The following is a 13,271-nucleotide window of genomic DNA, read 5'->3' on the forward strand; positions in this document are numbered from 1 at the left end:
GGCTTTCCTGTTGCCATGGTAACTTGTTACGTCACAAAAATGACTGCATCTTGTTTGGCAATAATTGATGTTTCACATGGTAGCACAACATTGCTGTTACGTAATAAATTGTTGTAGTGTCAATCCTTCTAATAACAAGGTCCCTTGAAAGTGTTGAAACTGATTTGAGCTACCTTAATATCGGCGGGATGACTGCTCCAAAGGTGCGGAGCGGTCACTGAGAAAGACCTGTCTCCATAGTGAACTGTGCGTGTCCTGGGCACATGAAGCAAATTTTTTTGTTGAGGATCTCAGAATGCAATGGGAATGGTAAGAATTAAGGAGCTGAGAAATGTACGCGGGTGCTAATCCATTCTGTGCTTTGTAGTGATGAGCATGATCTTAAATACAATTCGCTTTGAGACAGGAAGCCAATGGAGATCGCGTAATATTGGTGTTATGTATTCGTCTCGAGTGGATATTGTGACAAGTCTTGCAGCAGTGTTTTGGACTATGTGTAATTTGTCAATTTGTTGGGATGGGAGGCCATACAGCAAGCTGTTGCAATAGTCGAGCCTCAAAGAAATAAAAGCATGAACAAGACGTTCGGTTGTAGCTTTGTCCAAATAGCGTCGTATTTTCCCGATATTTGTAATCGAAAGGTAAACAGCCTCACAGATATTACTTAGGTGATTGCCGAAAGTAAGGTGCTGATCGAAGATGACGCCAAGGCTCCGAACTTCAGGGACAACACTAACATGGCAGTGTCCAATGTGCAGACTGGTAAGTTCGAAGTTTTTACGATCCCCCAGCCCTTAGAGCGAATGTGGACAACTTCAGTCTTGTCGTCGTTAAAGGCTAATTTGTTGCTTATGGACCACGATTTAATATCGCTTAAACAAGTTTCAATATTTCGCAGTCTATCATTATGAGGATGTTTGAGGATTGTGTATATCTGGCTGTCATCCGCGTACATCATACACATTATATATTGTGCGATGTCGTCGTACGCGCCCACGAGCAATACCGCTAGCCATGATTATCATTAGAAAAGCAACTCATGGGTTTCTTCCTGTTGCTATGAGCCCCTTCAGGCCGCCGGAGCTCCGCTATTAACGTGACCAAATATGCAGTTATACGTTTAGAAGAACAAAAATATGAGAAAACAGACAATCAACGAGTTCTTGGGTGGGTTCATGCTCAGCATATCGATGAAGTTAAAATTGCCAGCAAGATAACAATATTTGTCAGTTCAAAAATTCTTTGTAATAATTTCAATAAGTTTTTCTAAGAAATCCACGACATTGCAACAATGGGGGCGTTTTTTTTTTCTGTTGTCGTACTCTTCGTTTGCTTATCATTATATTTGTGCCTCCCTGAATCGACTTTTTTTTCCTTTAGACGTAAAATTATTTATCCTGCCTCCTAACTAGATTAGCTTCTTAGTTATTTTCTAGGGGGCATTGTACCTTCTTAAAGTCTATTACTTATTTCGTGTATCCCTATTTACGTGTGGTACAAATAAACTTGTTGTTATTGTTGTTGTTGTTGTTGATAGAGAGAGCACCAAGGAAAACCCCTTTGCCACTCTCATACTTGAGAAGACTACGTCAGTGTATAATTTTAAGAAGAAGGTGATATGTGAAACTTTGAAAACTAATGCGAATAAAAGAGTATGCTAGCACGCAATTCAGTTCTGGGTAAGGGCTCAGTTGGAGGTCCCAGCTTATTTCCTCTAAAAGCAATTTCTTATGTGGGTACGTAGTTACGAGTGAGTATGATTATCCTAAAACTTAATATAAGGCAAACTTATCACTGATTTATTCTGACAGTACTACTAGTCTGGTGTTATGTTTCTTTAGGCCAAAACCTTATTGGAAAATTACTTGAACGTTGCAATTGGCAACCCGCGTATTTCTGGCGGGAAATCATATTAGTGACGAGCAACGGGATAAAGAGCAGGAAAGAGCACGAGAGAAGAGGCGACAAAATTTGAGAAATTTCATCGAAGAAATCCTCGGAAGAAGTCGAAGAAGGAGAAGAAGAAAAAATTTCAATGAAAATCAACGTAAAGCTGAGAGAAATAGAGCGAGAGACAAAACACTTATTTCATACGTGGCAACTCGCCCGGATATGGAGCGAATCTCCCGGTCTCCCGTACGGGTCATCTCCCGGATAAAAACGGCGGTGATAAGCATATTATAACGCATTTTAACTTGAAGTTTCCTACAACATACGTTTCGTATGTTGTGTGATACGAAACGTCAAATTTAAATGCTTTATCACCTTTATCACTATTAAATGTTTATCACCGGAGGTTGTTCAGAGTCCGGATGGAAAAAAATCTCCAGATTTTAGATTACCAGAGGTTGGCACCTCTTTTGTTTACAATGGTTAGCTTTAAGGTAATGTTTTCCTCCTAGTAACCTATGCCTCACTGCCCCACATGTTTTGTAAAACTAGCTAAGAAAACGAAGAAGGACTGAAAACGTTTGCAATTCCTTGCTGGCAGAGATTCTGACATATTTCAACAATCACATTTATAGGCGTTTTGTGTGAAATGGATGTCCAGTTGTGAGCTTCTTTGGTTGACTGTGAAATTGCAGTCGAGCAAGAAAATGGGCGAGGCTTTAGGCTTACTTTTTAATTAGTAAATTTTTGCTGTTGTTGTGAACTGAAGAGAGACGGTGACAACTTAGCACTTCAACGTTTCGCTCAAACAACAGACTTCGTGTCTTTGCAAATGACTCCGTGAAATCATTTTTTGTAACATTTGCTGCGTTGATCTCTTGAAGGGCCTCACATTTTGCAAAACTTTCTTTGTAGCTGTTTACGTTGTTAGAGCCCTGTAAAATTACTTTAAAACATGCAAATTAAGTGAAATTCAAAGATCAATGAGATCAAACATGCATGAATGTTTACTGAAGTGTCTTCGTCGTTCTTCCTCAACAGTTTTAGCCCTTGTTTTGGGTCAGAGAACAGACTTCGTGTCTTTGCAGATGACTCCGCCAAAACCATTTTCTCTCACATTTGCTGCGTTTATTTCCTTAAGCACGTCAAATTTTGCAAAACTTCCGTTGTAGCTGTTTATTTTGTTAAATTCCTTTTACATTAAATGGTTGAGTACTGTGTATACAATACAGTATACAATATTATCTTCTTTCCATATTAGGAACTCTCTTTTATTAAGAGTACTGGAGTACGATCATTCACTTCCGCCCGTGATACGCTGAATCTACCAAGCAGCAAACCAGGAAAATTATAAAAGTTTTTCTCCTATCCTCGCACTTTCAATTTAGTTTCGGGTGATAAAGTTATGGGAATACCCAGATCTCTTATAACGTCCTAAAGAGTCCTTGCAGGCGGGTTCAATTTTCCAGTGCAGAAGTAAGGATCCTTCGTTTAATTCCGCATCACACTGTTATCGACCTGATTGTGTCAACCACAGCTTTCATCCGCGCAGATTTCAATTTCCTTAGTGGCTGCAATGTGTTGCAAACATTTTGTTTTCTGCGTCTTAATGCTATTTACTTGAACGTTGCAATTGGCAACCCGCGTATTTCTGGCGGGAAATCATATTAGTGACGAGCAACGGGATAAAGAGCAGGAAAGAGCACGAGAGAAGAGGAGACAAAATTTGAGAAATTTCATCGAAGAAATCCTCGGAAGAAGTCGAAGAAGGAGAAGAAGAGAAAATTTCAATGAAAATCAACGTAAAGCTGAGAGAAATAGAGCGAGAGACAAAACACTTATTCCATACGTAGCAACTCGCCCGGATATGAAACGAATCTCCCGGTCTCCCGTACGGGTCATCTCCCGGATAAGAACTGCGGTGATAAGCATATTATAACGCATTTTAACTTGAAGTTTCCTACAACATACGTTTCGTATGTTGTGTGATACGAAACGTCAAATTTAAATGCGTTATACTATGTTTATCACCGGAGGTTGTTCGGAGTCCGGATGGAAACAAATCTCCAGATTTTAGATTACCAGAGGTTGGCACCTCTTTTGTTTACAATGGTTAGCTTTAGGGTAATGTTTTCCTCCTAATAAGCTATGCCTCACTGCCCCACATATTTTGTAAAACTGGCTAAGAAAACGAAGGAGGCCTGAAAACGATTGCAATTCCTTGCTGGCAGAGATTCTGACATATTTCAACAATCACATTTGTAGGCGTTTTGTGTGAAATGGATGTCCAGTTGTGAGCTGCTTTGGTTGACTGTGAAATTGCAGTCGAGTAAGAAAATGGGCGAGGCTTTAGGCTGACTTTTTAATTAGTAAATTTTTGCTGTTGAAGTGAACTGAAGAGAGAGGGAGTAAAGATTGTCAGTCTAAGGAAAATGTTGTGAAAGTGATTACTGTGCATGTAATTTCCGTTTCAGTTGTTAATAAAAATTGTTGGTTATTGTTTTCAAGGCTTGTTTGTTCGCTGTCAGCTCAGAGGTGTTTGATCTGTTTGATCCGCACTGTAAAACTGTACACTCTAATGACGATTAATTTTGTACTTAATGCAGATGCATAATTATTTCTATTTTAAACACCTTATTGCTGTCTGGGTTTAGAAACGAGAGCTCCGCTTTTAGGCTTGGCTAAATCTATATATTACGAAGGTACTACGGGTAAAAAAAAAATTAAATGTTTTTTTTCTAACCTTGCGAGCAACATGTTCCGGTATATCCGGCTCTACAGTTGCAGCCCGTGCTGTGAGGGGTGCCGCCGTTTTGACAGTTGCCCCTGTTGCACGCTCGAGATTCTGACAAATGGTAGGAGCAGCTGCCTCCGTGTGCGGCTGCAACCGTTATCGCTCGGGTCCGCGTCTGTGTACCACTGTCACCACAAGGGTAGGAGCAAGAACCCCAGCTTGTCCAGCTACCAACTTGACAGTTAACCGGAGGTGGAGGTGGAGGTGGAGAACGCCGCCGTCGACGACGCCTTCGCCAGAAAATTGCGTTCCCCGGCAATAGAAGCAACAGAAGGAAGAAAGCAATTTGCAATTTGACTTTCGGCTTCATATTTCACAGTCTTTGCGACACTCCTTTTTCGAGCCCTAGTTCTGCAAACTCATTGGAATCGTTCCACAAGAATTTAGTTCTCTTGTTCTATTTTTGGAGTCTCAACAGCTTCCGCAGTAGCTGTTTTCCCAGCTTGAGGTGCAATGAAGTTAATTGAATTGACTCCTTAATTTATGTATTGGGTGCCTCCAGCTAATAACATTCTTCAAATATTCCTTTATTAAAATGACTGAAAGACGACTTAGCGCTTCAACGTTTCGCTGAAACAACAGACTTCGTGTCTTTGCAAATGACTCCGTGAAATCTTTTTTTGTAACATTTGCTGCGTTGATCTCTTGAAGGGCCTCACATTTTGCAAAACTTTTTTTTGTAGCTGTTTACGTTGGTAAAGCCCTGTAAAATTACTTTAAAACATGCAAATTAAGTGAAATTCAAAGATCAATAAGGTCAAACATGCATGAATGTTCACTGAAGTGTCTTCGTCGTTCTTCCTCAGCAGTTTTAGCCCTTGTTTTGGGTCAAAGAACAGACTTCGTGTCTTTGCAGGTGGCTCCGCCAAAACCATTTTCTGTCACATTTGCTTCTTTTATTTCCTTAAGCACGTCAAATTTTGCAACACTTCCGTTGTAGCTGTTTATTTTGTTAAATTCCTTTTACATTACATGGTTGAGTACTGTGTATACAATACAGTATACAATATTATCTTCTTTCCATATTAGGAACTCTCTTTTATTAAGAGTACTGGAGTACGATCATTCACTTCCGCCCGTGATACGCTGAATCTACCAAGCAGCGAACCAGGAAAATTATAAAAGTTTTTCTCCTATCATCGCACTTTCAATTTAGTTTCGGGTCATGAAGTTATGGGAATACCCAGATCTCTTATAACGTCCTAAAGAGTCCTTGCAGGCGTGTTCAATTTTCCAGTGCAGAAGTAAGGATCCTTCGTTTAATTCCGCATCACACTGTTATCGACCTGATTGTGTCAACGACAGCTTTCATCCGCGGAGTTTTCAATATCCTCAGTGGCTGCAATGTGTTGCAAACATCTTGTTTTCTGCGTCTTAATCCTATTTCCAAGCACTTTGCGCGGCAAAACTTTCAAGGACAAACTCCCGCGACTGAAACATGTAGCCACATGTACTTACGACTACCAAGTCTCAGTTCACACAGCAAGAGGCGCCCATTCCACTGCTAGTGATGGCTATCAAGTGCATACTTTGGTAAGTTAAACTTTCTTTAATTATTGCAACCAACTCTTTTAGATGTTGGCCATATAAATACCTTTAATATACGTATGCAAATCATGAATAAGGTAAGGGAAGATTGAAAAAAACTTTTGATAGGTTTCTAGTATACATATACAAATCCGCGAAAAAGTGAGAAAAAGAACAAATCCAGGAGAGAAAGAAAAGGTGAAAATGTTAGCCCTGAGATCATGATGAAGTCAATTAAAATGCCTTACAATGATAAGCAGGCACTTTTTCCCTTATATGCAATTTGTGGCTTTAACTCCAAGAATACCGGGCCACTCACGCCCTGCTATCGCGGTCCGCAGTCCCGCAGTGGATGAATAAGGAATGAGCTAAGTGTTGAAATGAAGTGCTACCGCGGTCCGCAGTCCCGCAGTGGATGAATAAGAAATGACTAAGTGTTGAAATGAAGTGCTACTGCGGTCCGTAGTCCCGCAGTGGATGAATCAGCAATGAACTAAGTGTTAAATGAAGTGCTAGCGCGGTCCGCAGTCCCGCAGTCGATGAAAAGTGTAGTTAACCGAACCGCAAAATGAAAGCTAAAATTTTACAAGAGTTCTTAGGCCTAATCACTGCAACGAGCCCTTAGGCATAATTAGTAAACGAGTGCTTTATTCTTCACATGATCTCGTGAAAAGTGTAGTTGACCGAACCGCAAAATGAAAGCTAAAATTTTACGAGGATGCGTAGGCCTAATCAGTAATGCGTTCGATGCAAGCGGCATATTTCGTGATGTTTATATAAAAATATTATGTTAATTATGTCGACTGCGGGACTGTGGTAGCAGGATTTGATGAGATAGTTCAGTGGCCCTGTATTCTGAAGTTTAGCCCAAACAAATCTGACACTCGTGGGTGCCTACATTGCAAAGAAAAAAGTACTCTAAAAAAAGAGCTCCAAATTTTTGTTTATTAAGATGTGAATGCTGTATTTGCTCCCAAATTAGCTAACTGAGTTGCTGGCGATGTTCTTCAAATTTAATGACTTCCACATAGAATCTTATTTATATTCGAGTTTCAAAGCATGACCGAATTTCAGAAAACAGACTTGAGTGTCTCGTCAAACCAGCTTCACAACAATTTGAGTCGGCAAAACAAAATTCCTGTAGAGCTGATTAATTAATGCAGATGAGTAACTAATTGTGCGTAGAATTAACTTATTAAGGATCGAGTAATTTTGTGGCCACTAAGAAATTTACAATGAATGAATGAATTATATGTATTTGAGGTGCGGGTTTAGACAATTGGTTAAACTGAGTGTCCACATAAGTGCGAGGATTACTCCTTTTCGAGATTAAAAAAAAAAAAAAAGAAAAAAAAAAAATAGTAATGATAATAATAATAATAATGATAATAATAATAATAATAATGATAATAATAATAATAATAATAATAATAATAATAATAATAACAATCAATCAAACATTAATGAAACTATCTCAAATCAAATCAAATGTCGGTTTTTGTGGAGAGCGGAAAACCGGAGCACCCGGAGAAAAACCTCTCGAAGAAAAGAACAGAACCAACAAACTTAACCCACATATGACACCGAGTCTGGGAATCGAACCCGGGCCACATAGTCATTGGTGGGAGGCGATTGATCTCACCACTCGAACCAGTTCAGTGTGATGTCTAAAACTGACATTTTATTTGGTCTTGAAAGTTTTCAAAGATGTGATAAGAAGGTTAAGATAAAACTCTAGGCAAACCATGTTTGTTTTGTTTGGGAAGTGGCTAAGAATCCAGTCACGGATGATACTTCATTCATTTTTACTAGAACTGCTCCCTTTGGTTGAATAGTGTGTATTGTTGTATGCCTCGTTCGTCAAAGGATGCGCTAGAAGATTACAACGGTGGCCGGGTTTTCCAGAATAGCAATCCTTGGCCTTGTTTCAGCTGTTAGGCTAATTGTTCTCAAGAGATGAACAATAGAAACGGTTTTGATTTTCTTAAATCTTTATATACTAGGAACTTTCGTTTGTTAAGAGTACTGGAGTACGATCATTCACTTTCACCAGTGACACGCTGAATCTGCAAAACAGGGAACCAGGAAATTATAAAAGTTTTTTCTCCTATTATTGCGCGGTCAATTCATATTTAGTTTCGGGTGATGAAGTTGTGGGAATACCCAGATCTCTTATAACGTCCTAAAGAGTCCTTGCAGGCATGTCCAATTTTTCAGCGCGGAAGTAAGGATCCTTTGTTTAACTCTTATCACACTTTAACCGACCTAAATGCGTGAACGACAGCTTTCATCCGCTGAGATTTCAATTTCCTTAGTGGCTGTAATGTGTTGCAAACATTTTGTTTTCTGCGTCTTAATCCTATTTCCAACCACTTTGCGCGGCAAAACGTTCAAGAACAAACTCCCGCAATCTCGTACCCAGAGTCCTCGGGCTTTTTGGCCAGCGGGTGAGCGCCCGGAGAGACTCTGGGATAATCGACTCCATTTTCCCAGAAAACGTGGGTTCCGGATCCGGTCTTATTACGTATGCTTGAGTTTAACCGGAAACAGAAAAGAGAAAACCGTAAACAGTAGAAATGGCGGGTTGAAAGTGTTCGAGAAACAAGAATTTTAGCCTTACACACAAAGAAACTAGCGAAATGATCATTGGCTTGCTGTAAGAGCAAGTGAAGATGAAACCTCTGACGCTTTCGGTAAGTGTATTTTTAGTGTTTCAGCGTACATTCCATCGTTCAGAATGCCAGCGTGCAAGCAACACGATCGAGAAGACACAAATGTCCTCTTCTACTACAATTTGATGTTTCCGTAATTCTGAATGGCTTCGACAAGACCTTATTCCATGGATTTCTCCTCAAAGAGACTGATGTAATGTTTTCCCACGGTACTTTTGCAACATCAACAGTAATCACTTTTTAGCAGCGTGGGAAAATTCCCATACGGTATAAGACATAATTCAAGCCTCGTCGTTTTATTATTTTTGTGATTTATATATTTCTGAGGTAGAAATAATCAAACAGCACTGAAACTAGTTTTAGGTTTTGAATCTCCCTCCAAATTCTGGGGCTTCCGAATTACTTACTGACTTCCTGTCGGACTGCCATTGTTACGCAAGCGGCCAATCAAAAATATAGTTCAAGTCCATTATCCTAGAGTCTCTCCGGGCGCTCACCCGCTGGCCAAAAAGCCCGAGGACTCTGGGTACGAGATTGAAACTCCCGCGACTGAAACATGCAGCCACATGCACTTACGACTACCAAGTCTCAGTTCACACAGCAATAGGCGCCCATTCCACTGCTAGTGATGGCTCTCAAGTGCATGCTTTGGTAAGGTAGACTTTCTTTAATGGGTAACTCTCACCAAAATTTCTTGGTTTTTTTAAATGTATTTTTCGTATGCCTTCCTTGATAAGGCAAGGTTTTCAAAAATATAATTACTGTCTCAAGTTAAAAACCGAATTTTTTATGAATTGTTTTTTTGCAACCCTGCAGCCATTTAAAAAAACGCGCCTTTTTGAGATCACGTGGGATGATACGTCACAAGTGTGGAACATGTTTGCATGCGAAAATTTAGTCAGCGGAAAAGAGTGTTCAAAGAGTCCCGGGTGCAGTGCAAACACTACTTTTCCTATTAAACCTCTTATATTGGAAAATAGGAGGTAAAATGGTTGTAATAGCAATTTGATTTTCACAGGTTTGATGCTTGCTTGGTGCTGCGCCGTTAATCGACGTTAACGTCAATTTATTGACGGGTTTTATTTTATACGTATACAAAGAAATCCTTATCTAAAATTTGATTCATCAGTTTGAAATTAAAACCATTGCGATTATCGTGAGTACAAGTCGCTCCAAAATTATTTCCTTTCCTTTAAGATGATTAAATTATAATTTTAAAATGATGCAATTGAAACCCGAAGAGTGTTTACGTCTTGTTTGACTCGACCTTCCACGGTGTCGGGAACTGTGGTCATGACGTATTTTTTACTGGGTTGCCGTATGGCAATCCCAGTCGGGAAATGGGTAGATTTCCGTTTTCTTTTTTTTTCTTTTTTTTTTTCCGTGTAGGTAAAAGTCTTGCCTGTCACTCCCCTGGTAAGTGGTGTCCTCGTGCATAGAGCCTTCTGCGCGTATTTTCTTAGGATAGAGAGGGTAGTGCAACTGCGTAGATTTCTCTGGTGGACACAGTAGAATCATTAACCTATTGTAGCCTGCAATGGCGTCGAAAGTCATGTAACGCGAATGACGTTTTAGTGGATCCTTAAACAAAATATACCCTTATGGAGCTCAATAATGGAAAGTCAGTTGGATAAACTAGGCAGGCGGTGAAAACCAACACCTGGAATCTCAAAAAAGACTAGTAATGGACTTCGACAACAATCGGTCGCCCGTCGAGCAGAAATCAAAGTGTGCTGCATTTCTAAAATAATAAAAACCAAGTGTGCTGTTATGTGGAACACTGAAACCAAATGGAAAATTCTCTGGTAACTTATGGGTTCAACAAAGACAGAAAAGAATCGAACACCTTAAGTGGATCTGTGCTCAACTCTGCACAGTCTTCAGGTAAAAAAAATTTGGAAATGTGACAGCCAAGAATTATTTGAAAGAAAGCTTGTCGTCTATTTTGTGCTTCATTATTCAAGGAAAAGGTTCTTCATGGAAACGGTTTGATCCTGAAATTTAGTTTGTTGTAATATTGCGCATATTTGACACGATTGATTTTTTTCTCTTCACGCACGTAATGAAATAGGAAGGGGTTTTTGCCTGTAATAGCAAATATGTTGTTTGTTTCAAAAAATTGTTCGCTGGAAAAGGTAGCCTTTATGAATTCATCATGTTTTATGATATGTGTGCTGGATAGTTTTTATGGCAATAGTAAAGCATTTTCTTGTTATTCTTGTTAGGAAAGGGTTTGAACCTGAAGTACATGGTAATTTGACACGATTGAGTTTCTTGTCTTCACGCTCGCAATGAAATAGGAAGAGGTTTTCGCCTCTAAGAGCAAATATGTTGTTTGTTTCAAAAAATTGTTCGCTGGAAAAGGTGGCCTTTATGAATTCATCATGTTTTATAATATGCGAGCTTAAGAGCTTCTGCCTGAGAGACCGGGGCAGACTTGGAAATGAATGTCGGCCGATTTCGCTTAAAATTGGTACACAAAGTACTTATGTCGAGTTATGTAATATGCCAAAGTTTCAGCTTCAACGACTTTTTTTTAGCCGAGTTCTGGATATCAGCCCCTAAGGGGTCCCCAGAGGCTGATTTTCAGTGCAATTTTGGCCACTTTTAAATCTCTCTTTTAGCAACATGAAATTAATTTCAGGCAAAAACAAAACCATCTTTGTAAAGCCCTATCCCTAGGCTTTTATGGGTGAGAACATTAGCTCATGGAAATTTTTCGCTAGCCTGTGGCTGTTATCACAACTTGGTCATATTTGAAGCATTTGTAAAGCAACCGGAAATGGCCTGTTTTTCAGACCAAATATTTTCCATGCCCATGTTTTATATCTTGAGGTCTTAGTATCCATGCGAAGTTCAGCCCTTAGTTTAGTAATATCAAGAAAAAAATACTAAGGTTGAGGCTTTTTACTAAAAAAAAAAAATTACGAGAAGATGGCTAACCAGACCACTTCCGGTTAAAGTTTCAACAAAGCGTGTCTGCAAAAATCAGCCATTTAATTTCGATTATCTTTTTTCCTTCCAAGTTATGGTTAAAAGAGACTCTGAAGTTAATTGTCACCGAAAAGACTTGTTGTTAATAAGAAATTTTTTTATGTGATTGTTGTAGGACCGATCAGATAGTGGTCCGACAGCGGTTATAAATTTCATGGAAGAAGTCTTGAAAATTACCGACAATAGATCCGCTGTGAAAACTCTTTATTTACCTAACAACACATCTCTTGCCGGTAAATCACAATGCAAAATTGCATCTTTTTCGTCCAAACTGCAATGTTAAGTTTATCTCCTTTGTTCAACTCGTTCAACGTACCACGTCTGTGGCCCGTAGTAATGAAGCGCTAATTAAATCAGGATATAAGCAAGCTTTGTAGTTCCATTCAGTAGTACTATAACCCCCCTGTTTGGGCTTTAATATTTTCTGAAGAAAAAAGAACTTATCGTTCTCTTTAAATGCAACCACAACATCTGTCGTGACACTACTTGAGAATCGTTTTGAACCTTTAAGAAATTTCGAATATAATTAAAGTTAATCGTCTAACACAAATTGCATTCACTCTTCCAGTCTATTTGCAAAGTGTCTGGATAAATTCACTTACAAAAAAAACGCTTACCTGGCTTCTCTTTTACGGACATGTCCCTTTCCTACAATCCCTTAAAAGTGAGGTAACATTAGAAACTTTAGCCCCAGCGATAAATTGGTCGCAAGTGCGTCGTTGCGAGTTAGATATACACAGGTCGATTAATACCGTACGTGACGAGGTCATTGTAGTTTGCTGGCTATGACTGACTTGGAATTCAGTTGTTTTCTCGTGCAGATTCGTCTCCTTGATATTGCAGAGAATAATTATGATAGAACTTGTATGAGAACCTCAATGGCATGATTTGTTTACTGAATATTTATTCATACCCAGTGCCCCAGTGTAAATGGCTCACGTATGTTGTAAATGATTGATAAGGACGTCCAACACGGTCCGTTTTCGCCGCCAATCCGCTAAATTGCTAGAAGATTACTCACGGGCACTCTTTCCCTTTCTCTATCAGTATTTTCCTTTTGTTGCTTTCTCAAACAGCACAGATCCATGGTGGCATCCATACTGCATATATATCCAAAGATAGGACAGGGGTGGAGTGGGTTATCCTTCCGGCAAAGTCTACTGTTTCAGCTTTCTTGGAGCCCTTAAGGGCTAGGGGGTTTTTATGGCACCCGTAGCTGTAGATCATATGAAAAGTAAGTCTCTATGGACTCACACTGAATTGCTGACCCTTAACTCTGGTTTCGGTAATAAGAAGCAACCTAGGCGGTAATCGCCCTGCAGGGCCATTAATGATGCATGCTGTAGGTGATAAGGTAAGTCGTCACAAGGCCTAGTGCCCGCTCGTACCTGCTG

General features: G+C 39.6%; 1 protein-coding gene and 1 pseudogene across 1 annotated transcript in view; one reads left to right on the forward strand and one right to left on the reverse strand.

Moving 5' to 3' along the window:
* LOC138033115 (uncharacterized) overlaps positions 1 to 5,116 on the reverse strand; it is a 33,384-nt pseudogene extending 28,268 nt beyond the window's left edge.
* A 638-nt stretch (positions 5,117 to 5,754) lies between these two features.
* The window catches only part of LOC138038667 (uncharacterized), a 69,697-nt gene continuing 62,180 nt past the window's right edge, over positions 5,755 to 13,271 (forward strand). The window contains exon 1 of the mRNA XM_068884660.1: positions 5,755 to 6,217. Coding sequence (XP_068740761.1) covers positions 6,029 to 6,217 — 189 coding nt within the window. The 5' untranslated portion in view covers positions 5,755 to 6,028. The remainder of the gene's footprint in view (positions 6,218 to 13,271) is intronic.

The sequence above is a fragment of the Montipora capricornis genome, chromosome 2 (genome assembly GCF_036669925.1).
Source record: "Montipora capricornis isolate CH-2021 chromosome 2, ASM3666992v2, whole genome shotgun sequence".
NCBI classification, from domain to species: domain Eukaryota; kingdom Metazoa; phylum Cnidaria; class Anthozoa; order Scleractinia; family Acroporidae; genus Montipora; species Montipora capricornis.